The 19,564-nt window shown below is 30.2% G+C and overlaps 3 protein-coding genes across 3 annotated transcripts; 1 reads left to right on the top strand and 2 right to left on the bottom strand.

The window, feature by feature from the left end:
• The first annotated feature begins 1,233 nt into the window (after positions 1-1,233).
• On the top strand, positions 1,234-4,299 carry LOC111279772 (putative transcription factor PosF21). The gene is made up of 4 exons (XM_022866802.2): positions 1,234-2,139; positions 2,385-2,517; positions 2,688-2,772; positions 3,735-4,299. The coding sequence occupies exons 1-4, from the start codon at positions 1,469-1,471 to the stop codon at positions 4,088-4,090; spliced, it is 1,245 nt and encodes a 414-aa protein (XP_022722537.1). The 5' UTR covers positions 1,234-1,468; the 3' UTR covers positions 4,091-4,299.
• Positions 4,300-5,348: 1,049 nt separating this feature from the next.
• On the bottom strand, positions 5,349-5,953 carry LOC111280217 (NAC transcription factor 32-like). The gene has a single exon (XM_022867417.2). It carries the CDS (start codon positions 5,902-5,904, stop codon positions 5,395-5,397), a length of 510 nt encoding a protein of 169 aa, XP_022723152.1. The 5' UTR covers positions 5,905-5,953; the 3' UTR covers positions 5,349-5,394.
• Positions 5,954-13,011: 7,058 nt separating this feature from the next.
• On the bottom strand, positions 13,012-15,365 carry LOC111280046 (protein STRICTOSIDINE SYNTHASE-LIKE 13-like). The gene is made up of 4 exons (XM_022867198.2): positions 14,808-15,365; positions 14,204-14,488; positions 13,955-14,122; positions 13,012-13,470 (listed from the first exon to the last, which is right to left on the bottom strand). Exons 1-4 carry the CDS (start codon positions 15,173-15,175, stop codon positions 13,071-13,073), a joined length of 1,221 nt encoding a protein of 406 aa, XP_022722933.2. The 5' UTR covers positions 15,176-15,365; the 3' UTR covers positions 13,012-13,070.
• Positions 15,366-19,564: the final 4,199 nt, after the last annotated feature.

The raw sequence follows: 19,564 nt of genomic DNA, 5'->3' as shown, positions 1-19,564 counted from the left end.
AACTAATTGAACTAAACCTAAAATAACTAAATTATACCCAAAATTATGGACAAATAATTTGGGATATTAAAAATTATTATCAAAATTGGGTTCCAATTCCCAAAAGATCAAACTCCTATAAATTCAAATCACACCAAATTAGTTTCATTTATTTGATTTCAGTCATAAATTTTAAATTTGTCGAACATTATGATAGTTAAAACTATTAAAATTATCTTAATTAAATATAAATTTTAAATTTGTAGAATATATAAAACTTAAAACTAACCGAACTAAATCTAAAATAACTAAATTAAATCAAATAAATAAGTTTAGACAAATTTTAAAAATTATCATCAAAATGGATCCTAATTCCTAAAAGATCAAAAGCAAACCTACACTCAAATCACACTAGATTATATTTATTTTTTATTTTAGTTATAAATTTTAAATTTGTCGGACGTTATTATAGTTAAACTTATTAAAACTAACTTTATTAAATATGATTTTTAAATTTGTCGGATGATATGATAGTTGAAATTAATAAAACTAACTTTATTAAATATGTTTTTTAAATTTGTCGACGTTATAATAGTTAAAACCGACTAAACTAAACCTAAAATAACTAAATTAAATCTAAAATGATAAACAAAGAAATTTGGACAAAAGTTTTAAAAATTATCATTAAAATGGACCCCAATTCCCAAAAAATAAAACTCATACATTCACTCAAATCATAAATAGTTAAAACTATTAAATCTAATTTAATTAAACCTGAATTTTAAATTTATTGGACATTATGATAATTAAAACTATTAAAACTAATTTAATGAATCTGAATTTTAAATTTATCAAATATTATGATAGTTAAAATTAACCAAATTAAACTTTAAAAAATTAATTAAATACGAAATGATGGACAAATAAATTTTTAAAAAATTTTAAAAATTATCATTAAAATGGGTCCCATTTATCAAAAATCATACTCATACCTACACTCAAACCACACCAAATTATTTCCATTTATTTGGTTGCAGTCATATATGGTAACCAGTCCGGAGCATATCTACTTCCATATCTATGCTCAACAACTTAACGCATGTTTAGAATTTTACAGCAAAAAGAACATTGTACCTCAGGACACCCAAGTAATTAGGTCTTTTTCAGGACACTTTCTGTCCGATATGTACAACAAGTCGAAGCAAAATTTCAGACGGAAAACAAGTATAAAAAAGGCAGAAAAACCAGTGTAATATCATGACTCAGGTCTTTTATTCTCTAGAAAATTTAGTTTCCTTTCATTTTCCACCATGTGATTCCTTTACATAAAATGCCCGTCGTCGATTCCTCTCCATTTCATTCCTTTTCTTTTCCCTTTTCTCAGTGATTTCCTGCCATTTTTCTCACTTATATAACTTGAAGATCTAGTGTTAGATTTTCTTATCCCTGAAAACATTTTTTTCCCTGAAAGTCTTTTATATTTCCTGAAATGGAAAAGGATAAATCTCCAGGCTTACCGCCATTGTCAGGTCGATTTTCGGGGTTTTCGTCCGCCGGAAATGCTCCAAATACTTTCAGTGTGAGACCCGAAACATGCAGTTTCGGTCAAACTACGGAACCGAATGGTTTTAGTCATGATATTAGCAAAATGCCTGATAACCCACCGAAGAACTTAAGCCACCGCCGTGCCCAATCCGAAATCGTTACTCTTTCTGAAGATATTAACTTCAATAGTGATCTCGGTGTCGTGGGGGAAGCTGATGGGCCTATGGATTCTGACGAAACAGAGGACGATTTATTGACTATGTATCTTTATATGGATAAGTTCAATTCTTCTTCTGCCAACTCAACGTTTCAGGTTGGTGAGTCATCAACGCCGGCTGGTCTGGCTTCTGCTCCGGTGGCTGCTGTGGGTGTGGGAGCAGGAGCAGGAGCAGGAACTGGGATGTTAGCTGGTGAAAATATGAGTATTGGTGTTGGGTCTTCTGATAAGCCTAGAGTTAAGCACCAACAAAGCCAGTCGATGAATGGATTGACGAGTATTAACCCGGCAATGTTTATGTCTTGTCCGGAAGAGCTTTCACCTGCTGATTCTAAGAAAGCTATGTCCGCTGCTAAGCTTGCCGAACTTGCTCTTATTGATCCCAAGCGTGCAAAGAGGTATCTTATTATTATTATTATTATTTCAAATTCTTATATATGTTATAATTGATTTCTTATCTTACCATGCTAGTGTCCTTGATAATTCTCCACTCGGCCCTTTTCTTCACCTCTCCTTAAGAAATGTTCCAAACAACTTCCGACCATCTATTGGACTTCATCTCATGTGCAGAGGAATGAATGTTGTTACCTGATATGTTTTTTTCTTTTTGACACCACCTTTTCTTGTCCTCGCCATGTAATAGGATCTGGGCGAATAGGCAGTCTGCTGCAAGGTCAAAGGAAAGAAAAGTACGATATATAGCTGAGCTTGAACGAAAAGTACAGACATTGCAAGCAGAAGCAACATCACTCTCTGCCCAGCTGTCTCTGTTACAGGTAATTGTATCAGCTCAGCACCTTCTCCTTATGTGTTTGCTAAATCGTGTTCGGTTTCGATGGTTCTGTCGGTCGATATATATACCTTTTCCCTTTTTTTTTTGTGTGTTCTTTTTCTTTACATAGATCTAATGATTAATTTGGCTCTTTTCATTGTAACCTACGAGCAGAGAGACACCAATGGTCTGACCGTTGAAAATAGTGAATTGAAACTGCGCTTGCAAACAACGGAGCAACAGATTCACTTGCAAGACGGTGAGCACCTCTTGAAGACTTCTCTTTAAATAACAATAGCTTTGTTTTATTACCTTTTCTGTCCTTATTATTTTTTTTCTGTTATCCTCCTCATCTTAATGGAAAGACATATTATGGGCTATATGATATTTATGATGGTTTGAAAGATTTTTCATGTGAGAATCTGGTTGGATGGACACTCGGAGGGATAATAAAATTTATTGAAGCCGCAATGAGTTGGATGTGTGTCATTTACATATACTTACCATTCTAGATATTTAATGGTAGGGGGCTGTGTGTTTGGAGGAAGGGAGAGGAGGAGAGAGGTCTTCATGTTTTACTATTGCTGGGTATTTCTTCTTGCACCTAATATATCATCACAAGAGTTCAATACGATGCTTCTCAGGCTTGAAAATGCTATGGAAGCAACAGTTTTACCTTTAGCAAATACAGCATTTTGTCATATGTTAGAAAATGTCCTTTGATGATACAATGTATGATTGAAGTGTAATAGGTTCATACAAAGAGTAGGAAATAATATGATTGAATCGAGACATTTATGGTATCTCTTACTTTCTATTCTTAAACATGAAAAGGTTGATTACTGATAACAATCATTAGTAAATAATTGTTTTTTGGCATTTTTTCCAACTACACCTTCTTTTAAGTACTTATGCTGCATTTTCCATCATTTATCATGATTGACAGAAATGGCCATGATTTGAGATTATGTTGTCATTAGTATGGATGTCAACGTTTATATATATAGAGGGTCTGTGGCCAGAGTGCAACACTATTCTATCTTGGCTAGACTAGAAAAACCTGTATGCATATTGCCTTTTCGAAAAAAAAAAAAAAAAAGGCTTGCATATCATTAGGAATGTTAATGCTTCTTGTTCTACCATAAGCTCCTCACTCATGTTTAAGCTGCTTTTTTTGTTGCCCATATTAATGATATTTTCTCTGTTTTTGTTATTTGATAGCATTAAATGGTGCACTGAAAGAGGAAATCCAGCATCTGAAGGTACTGACTGGCCAATCTGTGCCAAATGGTGGACCAATGGTGAACTTTGCGCCTTTTGGAGCTAGTCAGCAGTATTACCCAAACAATTATGCTATGCATGCTCTTCTAACAGCACAGCAGTTTCAGCAACTTCAGATTCACTTGCAGAAGCAACAGTATCAGTTCCCACCTCATCAACTGCATCAGCTTCAGCAGCAACAGGAGCAACAGCAACAGCAACAGCAAACAGGGGAGATGAGAGTTAGAGGATCCATGCCTTCCCCCAACCAGAAAGATTGCTCATCAGAAGTCAGCTCAACCGCATCAAAGGATTGAGGAGTTAGAGGTCCATAGGGCCGGGTATTGATGGGCCTTTGCCATTGTTCTAAATCTTGGTTGCAATCCATTGCTAGATGGGACATATTTCATCTTTTCATTTGTCCTTTCTATCCCTTTCTATATAACATTTATAGGTTTTTATATTTAATTTTAGTTGGAGATAGACCTAAGATATATATATAATATAATCGGTTTAGTTTATCGTTTCTGGAATTGTCCAATTTTCATCCGTTCCATTGCTTTTATCACTAGGTTGAAGAGCAGCCGCGCTGTTGAGGCCTTAGGTATGAGCTTGTCGTGAGTTTCAATCTCGTGTGATGCATTCAAAATTCCTATATGAATGTCATAGGACACGATCGAGATTTTACTTGTCTTATAAGTGTTTCACAGCATTATTTACATAGGCCAGCTGGCATACTAGAGTGGGATTCTTTTGATAAGTTATCTTGATTGTCGCATTCCTCCCCCCATCCATGTCCTAACAAGGACAAAGAACAACACCCAAACTTCTGAACCGAGTTTGGTAGCAGCTGGCCAAGGATTTGACCTCGTTTATCTTTATTTAATACATAAAAAGAAAGCTAAAGAAGTAGCATGGGAAACATGAACAGGAGTCAATTTTCAAGCATGGTTTGGCTTTGGAAGAAGAGAAAATGTGCGTGGAAATAGGCCTACCCTTCGGTTTATGAGCTAAAACCAACCCTTTTCGAGAAATTATTGACTTCGACTGAGTTGAATGAACATGGTATGGGAACGGACCAATGCCGCTTTCATTTCTTAGAGTAGTTAGTTGCAAATATCAGCTTAATTTGTCAGGCAATTCCTTGAAATTTGATGTCATGAGTGCAATCAGCGAGGGCCACAACTGATATAGTCACTGAAACCATGAAACTTAAAAAAACTGACAGTCACCGAAACCATGAAATGCAAAAAATGGCAATAACCATATATGGTGTAGGAACCTTAAGACGACCATGAAATTAGTTCTTCAACTATACAGTCCAGCCAAACAACTCCTCCAAGTGTACCAGATCATGGTTCTTCCGGTGGATCCGAATTTAAATCAAACCCACTCAAGGGAGAGTCCTCCTTCAGCTCATTCCCCTTTGATGCCTCAGGTTCACTGATAGACTTTTCAAGTTGATGCTGAACAGAATCATCAGCAGAATTTTCTTGATTATCTTGATTTTCTTGATCATCAAGATTCCCGGATTTCTGTTGATAGATTGTTAGAACTTTGCTTCCTTTCCGTCCATCAACATTGGCTTGGATTAATTTACTCTTATCAACACAAGCTGCCTTCACATCTCTTCATCACTAACCTCGACAGTTTGACGCTTCTTGTTACTGGGTTCTACTTGGTCTTGATGATCTGAACCTAAGGCATTTTTGTTCTTGATCTTGCAAATAACATAATCGTTCAAACCCTCGTCGTTTAACGAATACTCATGCATAATCCAATGACCATTACCTTCATTTGACTGGTCTTTCTTGAAAGTGAAAAAGAAATATTTGTCCAACCCTAACTGCTGACCGCGTGCATCCTTCACCTCCTTCTTGTTCAATCGAGCTTTCCAATATCCACAACCAGCAGTCCTGTCGATTCTTGATTTATTCTTCTCCTTCAAGTTGGTGAAAACCCAAAGAGATTTCTTTTCATCTTTGTCGAAGATTTTCCAAGGTTCCTTGTCTTCACCATAAATCTCAAGCTCAGTTACAGCTTTAGAACACAAGGGCTCTCCATCGATGGCTGGCCGAAGGTAGTAGCCGAAAACCTCTTCATTGGTGGGCTTGAAAGTAAGGGTTAACATTGTTGCATCTGATTCTCTCCATCGCTCTCTATTATTGATAATTCCTACTTAAACCCCTTATACACATGCATATATATAGTTAGTTCATTTCAGTTTATTATTATTTTTGTTTCTATTTTTTTCAACCAATCAAAAACTGACGGCTGTCCCTAAAAGTTTCATTGTTGAAGTCGGAAAGCATTGGCAATGGTCATAATCCTCCCAATATAAATTAGGTTAAATTACATAATTGATCTTTTAGTTAAGTTCATATTTTTTAAGTATTATTATTTTATTAAAATTTTAATTTAATCGTTAAAATTTAAATAAATATTAAGTAAACTTCTAATAAAATGTTGTAATAATAAATTTCAACTGTTTAATATTACATAATATTATCACGTCAATAAATTATTTTTTAAAAATTTATAAAATCACATGACATATTAAATAATATAATAATACCGTATAACATTTAATAGTTGATATGATATTATTGTGTTAATACGTCTTTAGAAATTAAACATTAATAGCTAAAAAATAATTATTCAAATACAATCATAGTTATTATTTTACTCCACAAATTAACCAGCCCTTTACTCTCCTTAGTCCTCCCCTTTCTCTCTCTTACGATATTGTTCTGCGTTCCATAAAACTTGCACTAAAGCTTGAAAAACAAGAAAACTTTGATTGAGAGTACTCTGCAATGTATTCAGCATCCAAAATCGGTTACCAAGTCAAAAAGCTTGGGCATAGCAAGCCCAAGAATTCCTCCAATGGGCTGGCAGTGGCTGAGGATACCAAAGCCGTTCAAGCTCAGAAGAGGTTACGTAGCAGTGTATGCAGGCAAAGAGGCAAAGAAGTATGAAGTTCCTATCAAGTATGTATCATCCAGCGTTTCAAGAAACTGTTCATCCGATCGCAAAATGATGATCTTGAGTCTTGACACCAAGATATTAACATGGACTTAGCAATTTGCAGGATGAGGAAGGTTGCAGCTGCTAGAGGGTTTAGGAAGGCAACAACTTGGAGTTCTTGTAGGAGCAAAGGCAGCGCATTCCAGCGTGGGCGAGAGCGGAGCAGCAAGTCCATGTCGGCGGAGGAGGGTTGGGAGGGGTCACAGCTAGCTTCTCATGCTTTAAACGAAGCATGTGCATGGAATTAATAGTATTCCTCATGCTTGCTTCTCATTTGATATAAGCTTTATATATTGCACACTTGATTTATATAACGAAATCTTTTAATTTATTAAATTTAATTTTTATTTAATCATTTTTAATTGAGAATTTCATGAATTTCACCTCAAAAACTTCATATAAGTATTTCCTCTTTAATATCATGCTAGCAAATGCTCACGATATGATGTTAATTTTTTTAAAACAATAAAAGCATATAAGATGAAATCTATAATTGGCAATAGAAAATACAAAAAAAAAAAAAGAAAAAAATTACGTTTGCACAAAAATTATGACAAAATAAAAGAAACAGTGTAATATATAGTTAAAGTTTTAAAACAAATGTCCAAAATGGCATGATAGTTTAAAGTAAAGTTAGAGCAAGAGATGATGTTAAAGCAATTTAAAAGAACTGTAATACAAAAGAACAGCAGCGAACATCTAATTCAAAAGAAATAAGAATACACTATAAAATTAATAATCAACTTTAAACCCAAATCAAAGAACCTGCAAATAAACAAATAAAAAAATAACTCAAACCAAAATTAAAAAATAAAACAAAATAAACAAAATAAATTGAAATTAAACATAGAAAAAAAATGACATGCCATTAAAGGAACAAGATCTAAAAGTTTTGTTTCAAGTGAAATTTAAAAAAAAAAAAAATCGAGTCAATCATGATTGATGCAAAAGCAATCTAACTTATATATAGTCTTCAAAAACGAAATCTAACAGATATTAAGCATTAGTAGAAAATCGAGATTGCTTGAATATTGTTCCATAATATTAAATTACTGCATGCTGTATTGACCATGAAGATATTAGAAGGTACAAACTTTTGATTTTCAAGTGAATTTATAAAGGAGACCCATTAAAATATCAATATCCCTTTTTAGGAAAGTAAAATTTAAATTATTGATGTCCAATAAATGATGTTAACATTCATGAGTCAAGAAACGGGACAAAACTTATATGAAATATTTTAGATGAAGTTTGTGAAGTTTCTCTTAAAAATGATTTAATAAAAATTTTAATAAAATATTCAAACTAATAAATTGATAGAATTCAATGTAGAGAATAATAATTTGTAAAAAAAATTATTAAAAATATTATTTATAATTTAAACTTGATCGATATTTATTCAACGATAAAAATTTTATCAGTATTTTTACTAAAAATATTTATTTCAAAATATATATCAAAATTTATTAAAATTTTATCAAAATTTATATAATTAATTTATGTAATAAGATTTTTAAATCTATCGATTTTGATTTTCGATTGTAATTTTTTATAATCATTTTTAATATAAAAATTTCACGAACTTCATTTAAAGAATTTCATTTGAATCTTTCTTCAAGAAATGACATCTTGCACACACTAGAATCATTGACATATACATATAGTTTTGGAATACATGATAATCAAGTTTGAAGTCATTCTATTTCTTTTCTTTTTTTTTTTTAATTTCTTTTAACTCAATTGGCAACATATTAAGGAGGACCAATTCAACAGCGAGAAGAGAGAGAGTTCACATGAAATACTAAATCTGAGAGAAACTTACGTGTTTTTTAATAGAGTTAAACCAAAACTGGGAAAATTATCAAACTCATAAGCATCTCCAATACTTGAAGCAACTCCAAAGTAAACTTATGCTCAGATATTTTCCAAAGCACTTGACTTGCTTCATGCAACAAAGTCATAAAAATTATTTATGTAGTCGTAAAAAACAGTCTAGTTGTTAAAGGTCAAAACTATACTCTCTAGTTATTTATGAAGCAAATTTTTTTATTTACGCAATAGTTTCATTGAAGTTGTTAATGCATGATTGTTAGAACCTAATAGACATTCCATTCTTCATAATCTAGTTTAATAACTTGTTTGACAGAACGATTTTCTTTTCCATTAAGCTTTCTAATTAGGTTTCACATCAATTGAAACCGTATGTAGACCTATGAAAAGATTCAAGCTTGAAAGTTCTGGGAATTTTTTCCATACCTCTAGGAGTTTTTGATTCAAATATGGCTGAATTGTTGGCGGTGAAAACAGCCCTCCATCTATTCTTAAGTACTAGCAGGTTCACAAATAACAAACTGGTAGTTGAATCAGACTCTATGGTTGTCGCTAATTGGTGCTCTAGGAAAGAGTCATGTCCCTGGGAATTGTGGTCTGTTTTGAATGAAATTGAATAGCTTATGAATACATGCAATGCATCAGTGCAAAATGTATCAAGAGAGGTAAATGGCTTGGCCGACGCACTGGTAAAGGCAGGAATGGACAGGGTCCAAAACTATGTAGTGTGATAGTAGAAATAGGGTTCCATTGAATATAGGTAAAGAAATTATTAAAGGGCTTTATCTGACAATTTGTGTCAACGTATCGTATAAAATATTATATTTGAGTCATGTTTTATATAAAATTATGTAACAATTCATAATGACACAAAAATATAAAATATAATTTTTTTTATTTTATTAAACTTATTTATGGTTTTTCTAAAATTTTATGCTGTATTATTTTCTTATATTTTATTTATATCGTTTTTATATTATTTTATCGTGTCGTATTTTAGATTGTCAAATTTAACCTAATCTATTGAACATGCAGGATATTGAGAAATCACTACGACATTAAAGGGCTTCCCTCATCCTTCTTCTGTATTAGCAATTTATAAATCAATAAAATTTACCTTACAAAAAAAAAAAAAATTGTAGACCTATGATAAGATAATGAGCATAATATATCTAATAAGTACCCTGCAGGCTCAGCATCAGAGTTGGTATGAAAATTATTTATCAAGATTGCTATGGCTGTTCCATTGAGGTATCTGAGTTCATAATCCAAGAGCATTACCTGATAAAATACAGAGATAGAATTAGGAGGCTAAATTAAAAAATTACAATCACATACTATGAGAAATTTTTTGGCAGTGTACTCACATTAGTAAAAGGTTGGTCAGAACAGTAAATAGAATATTTATTACATCTCCCAAACTTAGGTTTTTATCAAAACACAAAAAATTACTGATAAATAAAAGCCTATCACATCTATCACTGATAAATAAACTTAACAGTTTGCATACCTCAAGAGATATAGCACCCCTATCACTCCAGGTCATATGAATCCAAGACTTTTCAAGTGCAGCAAACCATGAATCATCTCTCCTGAATGTAATTAAATACATATAAAGTCTTAAGATGTATTTTTCATTCACTAATTTATTGAAATAAAATCCTTAAAATAGAAAATCTTCATTCATGTTAGAACACTGCATGAAATTCAAAGGATACATGTATTTTTCAGCATCATAAATTTAGTCATATCGATCTAATAAAAAGGTCAGCATAGGGAAAAACTTATAATTACCTTGATGGTACTTTGCACAACATTTACCAGTTCAAATTCTACAAACCAAAAATAAAATTAGAACCCCTATAGTAAACTATGAAAAAAAAATTAATTGAATACACTGTCAAAATTTACCACATTGAAAAATAAGTCAAAATCAACCTTCTAATTTGAGCTTGAATACCATCACTCTTACCAATCCACCCCAAAACTTTATATAGCTTCCCGTTTCCAATACACTCTATCAAGAATCAAACTATCATCCAACATTAAATTAGAAAAAAAAAAGATTTGCTTTATTTCAAAATCAAAGGTTCCATCTCTCCTAATTTAAATTAAAGCTAAAACATCATTAGGTAACTCCCAAAATTTTAACATATCAAATTAAAAATTAAAAAGTTAGAAACTTTCTTTCACCATATTCATACACAAAAGAAAAAATACAATCATAAAAGTATAAGATAGCACAATATCTCATTTTCACTGATGAAAAAGAGATACGCCATGTATGTGTGTGATTGCAGCGTAATTTTCGTTGGAAAATTTTCAAAAGAGAAAATATCTCACTTGAAAATTCTTATTTAGCATAATCCAACATTGTTAAATTTTTCCTCAAGAAATACAAGATAGCACAATAAGATGCTGCATGATATTCAAACTAACATTGTTAAAGTTTGCCTCAAGAAATACAAATCAATTTAGCATAACCCAAGATGGACAACACAACTTTATCTCTAATGTGAAAATCTGAATGTGGAAATTGAATTTAGAGGCTCTGAAAATGTGGGACTAAATCCTTACGTGCATGGTTTTGGATGAAAAGAGTTGGCCATTTAAGCCTTCATCATCTGCATATTTGCATTAAACTCGACAAAATAATCCATTCTAAAATTTGATTCAAGTGAAAAAATCCTATAGACAAGGGAAAATGATACTTTAAAGGTAATATCAACCAATTGTTTTGAAACTGAAGTTTAACTCGATTAATTCATATAATCATCCTCAAGATATCACATCCAGTAAGCCTAAGTTCAAATTTTATTACCTACAATTTTTTTTCCAGAAATTGACCTATTTTTCCAGCAGCTATTGTGTTTCTATTTGGCAAGAAAGCCCTAACCATTTGGGTACAGATTACCATATTGACCTTCCTATGTTAGGTGCAACAAATTGATAGAGCATTTTTGGTTAGAAACTGGATGCACCAAAACCATTTTTGTAGAAGTAACATCTCTCCCGTATTCTGTCAAAGGAATGGTGTACTAGATAATACTATGACTAACTTCTCCAGAATTTATGTAGAGATGACATGTTTTGCATGTAGGTTAGCATCTTTGCTGCAAATGTCTTAAGTACCATTGGAAAATGTACAAAATAAGCAAGTGATCCCTCTATAAAAAGCACAACTGCTTGATTTGAAAAAGAAAAAAACTGTTGAAAATTACACTTCTTGGCTCTGATTTCTGACCCCAAGCCAGTAACTTCCAAAAGGCTTAAAGCTATATTTAAACATCTTTCCTTTGGATTATTGAAGACTAAAAGGGCTTTTTCATTAATATTATTTTTAAAGGAAAGGATCTAAGAATGCTTCAATATGGCGTTGCTTCAAAATGCATGTCCTCATCTGATTTAACTGGAATATGCTGACATAGTTGATTCAGACATAAAAACCCAATATAGATGTCATGAAGGATAGCAGAAAATCTTACTTGACATTTTTTTAACTTAACATATCTAATTTAGCTTTGAAATAGAAAATCTAATTAAGATAACGATAATTAACATAAGGCAAGGAGTCCCATTGTTCACACCTGTGCATTATTTGTTGAGGAAAGGTATTGAATTTATATGTTTAAATGTACAGGCTTCAATGGAAGTCTGGAACTGAGGTGCCAAACTATTCTAGTTTTGTCCTGTTCTTAGGGTTGCCTGTATTTGTAATCAACATCTTTTTATAGATTGTATTTATTAAAATAAAATATATGCCTTCCCACTACAGAAAAAACATGATTGTATATATATATATATACATACATATATATATTCTTTTTAATTTTAGGAACATTATCAGATAATAAATGTCGCCCATGTTTTGCATTTTCCAATTTAATTTTTATTACTTATAGTTATTTTCAATTTCAATAGATAGATTGTGGTTCTGTAATTAGCCTTTTCAATCAAAACTGGCAGAAAACCGGAAGATAAAACCTATGAAGTTGTTTGTAGAATAAACTAGGATGATAATTGTCTGTTAAAAGAGGGAAATCTGCTAAAAGAGATTTCAAGTAACCAGGAAACCGGACAGAATCAGGAGTGAAATTACTGGAATAATAGTAAAAAATTGTCTCATAAATTTCTACCGCAAGATAAACTTATTACCAAATATAGGCAGTTCATCGATCAAGCATAAGATCAAGGTATTTTAGCTGATGCTCAGGTTAAGATTCATGCGACATAAAGGTCGAGTACATAGCCTGACTTTTACGGGAGCACAGTAGCTTATTTTAGCAAACCTTCTTACTATAGACAGTAAACACGGAAATTCATTGATCTGCTAGAGAAAAAAAAGGATAAAAAGTTATAGAATCAAAGGAAAGATACTTGAATGGAACATAGTCATAGTTAGACAAACATAATATTAGAGATATTGCAGGTAAAATGAGCTCAGGGGTAAGGTAGGGTAGCAATGTGATTATGATTCACAGTTCCAATCCATAGTTTCCCTTGTACTTCTCTAACTTCACTAACCAGCTTCATAACAACACCCTTTCGATCCTCGAGAACTTCCAGGATTTCTCCCTCCTCATTGAACAGTGAGATAACTGTGTACATCTTCATCCCCATTATTCTGGCTAAGATGCTTAGTTTAATCGGTAATCTGAAGTATATACTCCTCATCCATGGATTGTGGGAGAGGACTTCTTCTGCTGGAGTCCTGCAACAGTCTATCGCTACCCAGAATTGACCTTTTTCATTTATTCTTACATTGTCTGGAAAACCAGGTAGATGAGCAACAAGTTCCGTGGTCCCAGTTCTTGGTCCTTCTAGCCAGTATTTCATTAGCCTGTTACCATGATACCAATCAGTAACAAAAAACGCAGAACAAGTTTTTTGTACCATTATTATAAAACCAGGTTAGGCAAATTGATCGATGTGGACACTGCCAGGACTGATATTAAAGGATTTTTTGAATGAACGGAAAATTAGCTTCGGTGACATTGAAAACAATGGTATCGGTGAGATTGAATACTATTGCGAAAAGATTAAAATAAATGGTGAGCACGTGTATTTGTAAGCAAACGCAGTGCTGATGCTGAAAATTTTCATTTTTCATTTTCCAATCACAGACGGAAGATGCGGTGGAATGCCAAAGGCCGTAGGTTAATACTAAATTTTGCAGGAAAATAATAGTTTCCTTTCTAGCAATCAATAGATTATATATTGAGTTACTCAATTGTCATATTAGTGAAATGGGTCAAGTAATGCATTGCATCCAATAGAAATAACATCAACAATCAGGAAGAGCAGAAAAGTGAGATGGGAATTGCCTGCATTTGCTAGTCTCAGTGAATAGGAGGAAAGTCTGGTCCAAAGATAGTTGCACTCCATTTGGAAAAGCCAATCCATCCAAAACTACATGTGTTGTCTTAGTAGGAGGATCATATCTGAGAAGCCTACCAGTTGCTTCTCCTTCTAACAATATGAAGAAATGATTCCTGCTCAATATATAATCTGCTGTAAGTTCCCCGATTTCGTATTAGAACTTAAATAATAAGTGGTATATTTTGTTCACTTACACTCTATTGTACTTTTTGCTGGTGTCAGTGAAAAAGATGGAACCATTCTTATGAATGTCCAAGTCATTTGCAAAGAGTATTTGCTTCCCTTCCACCTGAGTTGCCAAAGGTGTGGCAAGTCCGCCGGCAGGTCCAACCGTGAGCAATCCGTAATAGGCATCAGCAATGTACAAATCTCCACTCTCTTTGTTGAACCTTAGGCCAAGAGGACGACCACACCATTTCTCATGTTTCCACTGCTTAGATGTAGTTGAGTCCACTCCTCTGGCACATAGCTTCTCTGACCTTTTTGAGTACATTCCATCACAATTAGCATGAATTAAGGATAATACAATGATATGTTTACCATATGTCTATGGCATCTTATTGGTTTTTCAAAATTCTGTGATCAACTGATCATGATTGATCGAATTAGCTTGGTACCGGTTAAGATTTTGCGTCCTCTTCTGATATGTTTTCTTAATATTTCATGAAGTGTAGATTTTCTGCTTCTTATCTCCATCAAAGTCTTTAATAAAGTTCAAATATGTAAATATGCCTAACCCGAAAATATATATGTAAATATTCATACCACATTGGAATGAACTCATTAATAAAAGCTCACCAGTTTGATGTTACAATGGCAAATGTCTCCCATCCAATATCCTCGCCCATCCATCTAACAACGCGCCCATCAGCTAATCCAGTGTAAGGGCCACGCCCTAAGCTGTCAAACTCCAATGACTCAGGGCCAAAAACTTCATTCACAAACTCAAGGTTTCCATCTCCCAATCTGCTTCTGTTGTCTTTAGGCCAACTAGCCATGACTTCCTTGTATGGTGCAATGTCATGCTTCACTGGCCTGAATTCAATGCCTCCAACTGGACCTATTTGAAAAGGATCCATCATAACGAAACCAAAAAGCAGAACAATGATAAGGAAAATTGGGTGCTGCAAAAAAGTTTCATCTTTGTGTTGGCCTTTCTTTTCCATGGAAATCAATGACGTTTGTTAGATAGATGAGAGAGTTAGAGATAAAGAAGGAAAGATTTGCTCTGATATGGTAGGAATCCATTGTTTAAGAAGTTAGAGAAACATGCACTTGGTGTGGCAACATTGATGATGGAAGCAGGTTGCATGTTGTTGGTCATGATTGTTGTATGGGAAATATCAATAATGGAGTGTTTTTTTTTTTTGCCTCAAATTATAACCTACTTCCATGATTTTTTACCTTAAGTTGAAACCTGATAAGCAGCAGATCAGTGTTAGAATAATTCTAGGAATATACAAACAATTCATAAAATTACTTAGTTTTTATCAATAAATCTGAAGTTTAAATCTCAAATCTACGTTCCTTTACATGTCCTCGATTTTGATCTCTTTTATTAAAAAATTTTTTTCATTTTTTGATAAAAGAATCGGTTGCAATTTTGACAAGAGAGGCAAATATATATGTAGTTGAATCATGACAATATGGCAAACATTTCACTATTACTACAACTCACCAATTCTTGAATCACGCAAAAAGCCAGATGATGTTATTCACTTTGACAAGATTGTAGTTTGTTAGAAAATAATTCAATATCAGTTCTTTTTTTTTCCTTTTGTTTTACTTGATTATAAGGCAATCACATAGCCCTGGAAACAAAGTCTGTACATGCTTTGTTCTTGGTAAATTCTTGACCATTAAGAAAATATTCTTGTTCTTTGTCATTCAATGGTTAGAACTTGAGATTTTCATTTTAAAAGTTGAGTCTCATCTTCATTAAATCTTTAGATTAGATCTGTTTATGGGCTAAAATAGCCCGTCTTACTTGTGGGTTTGACCCGATTCATATTGGACTTTGGGCAATTTTTTGAACCCAACTAGACTTAAGATATTATTTAATTATTAAAATTATTTTATTTTAATTTTAAAATCTATTTAACAATATTAAAAGAGATTGTTCACGTAACTATTTATGTCAGCTCTTCAAACAGTAACCTTGTAACTTATTATATACTTCTCGTTAGATTATAACTCGTGGTAATGCACCAAATAATTTTACTTATTTAACATGAATATATATAAATTAGTTTTTTTCAAAATTATATTCAAATTTTTAAAACTCAAAGCATATATAAAATATGTATATTTACTTGTCATTAAAAAATAAATTTTCTAACAAGAAAAAAATTATATCTTTCCTTTGGATTTTTTTTTAAAATTATATTTCTACACCTATAAGATTATATCAAATAAAAATAAATTATACTTTCTTAAAAAATAAAAATATATATTATTGAATGATAAATTAAATAAGAAAAGAAATATTAACATACTTTCACTTTAATAATTTTGACTAAATTATTATGCAAAATATGAAAAATATGTGAAAAAAGAAAAAAAAAATTGAAAAATTTTTTTTTTCATAAGAATGAAACTATAATAATAATAAAATATATCTTAAAAAATCATAAACAAAAAAAAAAAAACAAATTGCAATAATAATATAATATACTTTAGAAAAAAGTTATTGAAAAAATAAAAAAATTGATGTATAACACATTACATTTGTAATCTTAAATTTATAGAAGAATTTTTCAGTGGCAATTAGGATTAAATAGATCATTTTTAAATTAATTTTTTAAAATTTAAAATGGATATAATAAGTGATAAAGATAATATTAAATTTTTTGCATTTATTTTAAATATAAATTTAATAATTAGAGTTCAAATGGATATAATCATTTAGATTGTCTTATTATTTAAAAATTTAAGATCAACAATTTTGTAATTTTCAAAATCTTATATAAAGTTGCGTGAATTTTTAATTTCTTACATAAATTTTTTAAACAAATAATTTTTTAAATTAAGATAAAAAAGATTGTTGAAAGATTTAGATAAATTTAATCTCTGTAATTTTTAAACATGTGTGAAAGATTTTGATAATTAAATAATTTTTAAATAAAATTATTTGATAAACAACTAAAATTATTTATTAAAAAATAAAATCCATATTTCATATTTTTCATTTTAAAAAATATATCTCTAAATTGATTTGATTTTCAATTATAATTTAAATAATTTTGATATTTGAAGAAATTTAAAATTATCTAATTTGTAATTAAAAGAAATTATCTTATTATTTTAAAAAATTATCTTATGTGTCATTTAAGAAAGTTGTCCATATAGACATCTATGTGATAAATATGTTTATATATGTTGTTATATTATATATATATATATATATATATAATTTTTTTTTCATATATATATATATATATATTTATATATTAGATTACATGTGTTTATAGGTGAAGTGGGTTGGGTTCTAATAGAATTAATATTTAGTATTAATAATTTATATATTTATTTAGGTTTATTTAGGTTTAGTTTCCTTTGATATTTCAGATTTTCAAATCTTTTCAAGTTCAACCCAAATTTAAAAAGTAAACTTCAAATTCAACCATTAAACTTAATTTATATATTAAAAATTTTTAAAAATCTTTTTTTAAAAATAAAATATAAAAATAAAAATTCATATATATATATACTTATATAATTATAATATTTTAATTATATATTTTATCCAGGTCAAGCTCATGTTTTAATTTTTTTATCTAAATATCTGACCTAAAATTTAAACAGATTTAAAAATTATGTTTAAACCCGTTTAACATATTTTAATTTTTTATTCAAATCCTTCTAAAACTTAAGCGGACCTATAAATTTGGATAGATAATTTGATCTTTAAATAGGTCAACTTCCCTTTTTTTTTTCTTAGTCTTAAGAGTTAAGACCATGTTTTTCTTCAAAAAAAAGTCCATGTCTTTTTTTTAAGTACATATTTTCTATATTTTTATATTCTATCTTTTTATTTTATGATATTAAAAATTATGACATGTTAATTTTAAAAAATTTTAAAATTTTAACATAACTTGCATTAAAATAAATTTTTTAAACTTAGTAAAAATCAAATTTAGACCGTCAATATAGGGTGATGAGTAATACATATATATTATTCAAAAATATTCAAAAATAAAAGATATTTAATTAAAAATATTTTTTAAGGAAAAAAGAAAGCAATTTAAAAATGTATGGCTAAAATATTAAAATAATCCTTAAACTTTATTACTTTATTTAGATAAAATCATATATTTTTATTATATCCAAATAAATTTTTATTTTTTCATTTATATTCAAATATACTTTTATTTTAAATAAAAAATTGATTGATATTAAGGATTTATTTAAGTATAAATTAAAATATAAAAAATTATTTGAATACAATTAAAATTTAAAAATTTATTTGAGTAAAAAGTGAAGATTAATAATTATTTAAATATAATTTGATTTTTTTACTTTTACTTTTACAATATTAATATTAATATTAATAATTTTATTTATAATTATTGTTATATATTACAACTCATTTAATTGGTATTTTTTAATGACACTTAATACTTTTATGAGTCGACACTTAGCAAATTTTTTTGTCTGAAAATGTATTTGATATTTAATATTTTGTTAGATGTTTTGGTGGATTGTAATTAATTTTATTAATCCTAGTTTAAAGTTTTTTATCTGACTTTATTTGACATTTATATGAATAAGGTTTATTAGTTGCTATAGATCCATTAGACTTTAGCTTTTATAAAGACTTTTTTATATTATTTTCGTACTAAGTGAGATAAGATGGATATTTAAATTTTTTGGTACTTTCATGTATACATTATTATCATCGAGTAAATTCATACTATTTTTATTCTTGTAATTTAAAAACTAATTGATCTACACTTTCAATGTAATTGTCATGCTTCGAATCCAAAGATTTAATATGTAATAATGTTACATATTTATAAAATGAATCTCACAAGCATGAAAAGCAACTGATATCGAACTAAATCAAAATCTCAAATAATTTAAGTAATTGTCAAGATTAAACCTCCCAAAATACAAATATCAAAATTTGAAAAACTAAAGAAAATTAAAAGAATAAGTATGATGGCTCAACAAGGAACTATATAACATCCTTTAGATTAAACACATCACAAAACATTTAGCCTAAACATTAACTACATGATTAAAAAATATTTTAGGTAATCTTGCATTAACAAATATATTTCCACAAATCATATTCTCAAAACCAGATTATCATATTATAAATTGGAACAAAATATCACAAAGTTATAATTTTTATTAGTTTCCCATAACATATTACGATCACATTTAACCAATGTGGTATAAGTTCGAATTAGAATTTCTCTTATAATGCAATAGGACAGAAGTATTTCCCTAACAGTGCAATGGGACAGAAGTATATCAAAAGTGTTGGGATTTGCCTTGAATCTCAAAATCCCACATCGAAAGTTAAGTAAGTTTGAGTTTGTCTTGTATCC

This window comes from Durio zibethinus, chromosome 27 (assembly GCF_047325235.1).
Source record: "Durio zibethinus cultivar Kanyao isolate XHJ-2024 chromosome 27, ASM4732523v1, whole genome shotgun sequence".
Lineage (NCBI taxonomy): Eukaryota > Viridiplantae > Streptophyta > Magnoliopsida > Malvales > Malvaceae > Durio > Durio zibethinus.
Note: the sequence above shows the minus strand (reverse complement) of the source record. Positions and strands in the feature narration are given on the sequence as shown.

Bases quoted from the DNA above. Each gene is read 5' to 3' on its own strand.
- LOC111279772 (XM_022866802.2), top strand. From the start codon at position 1,469: ATGGAAAAGGATAAATCTCCAGGCTTACCGCCATTGTCAGGTCGATTT. The intron at 2,140-2,384 runs GTATCTTATTAT...GCCATGTAATAG, and splicing joins GATCCCAAGCGTGCAAAGAG to GATCTGGGCGAATAGGCAGT. The intron at 2,518-2,687 runs GTAATTGTATCA...ACCTACGAGCAG, and splicing joins CCCAGCTGTCTCTGTTACAG to AGAGACACCAATGGTCTGAC.
- LOC111280217 (XM_022867417.2), bottom strand. From the start codon at position 5,904: ATGTTAACCCTTACTTTCAAGCCCACCAATGAAGAGGTTTTCGGCTAC.
- LOC111280046 (XM_022867198.2), bottom strand. From the start codon at position 15,175: ATGGAAAAGAAAGGCCAACACAAAGATGAAACTTTTTTGCAGCACCCA. The intron at 14,489-14,807 runs GTGAGCTTTTAT...GTACTCAAAAAG, and splicing joins GCCATTGTAACATCAAACTG to GTCAGAGAAGCTATGTGCCA. The intron at 13,471-13,954 runs GCAATTCCCATC...TCATGGTAACAG, and splicing joins ACTGAGACTAGCAAATGCAG to GCTAATGAAATACTGGCTAG.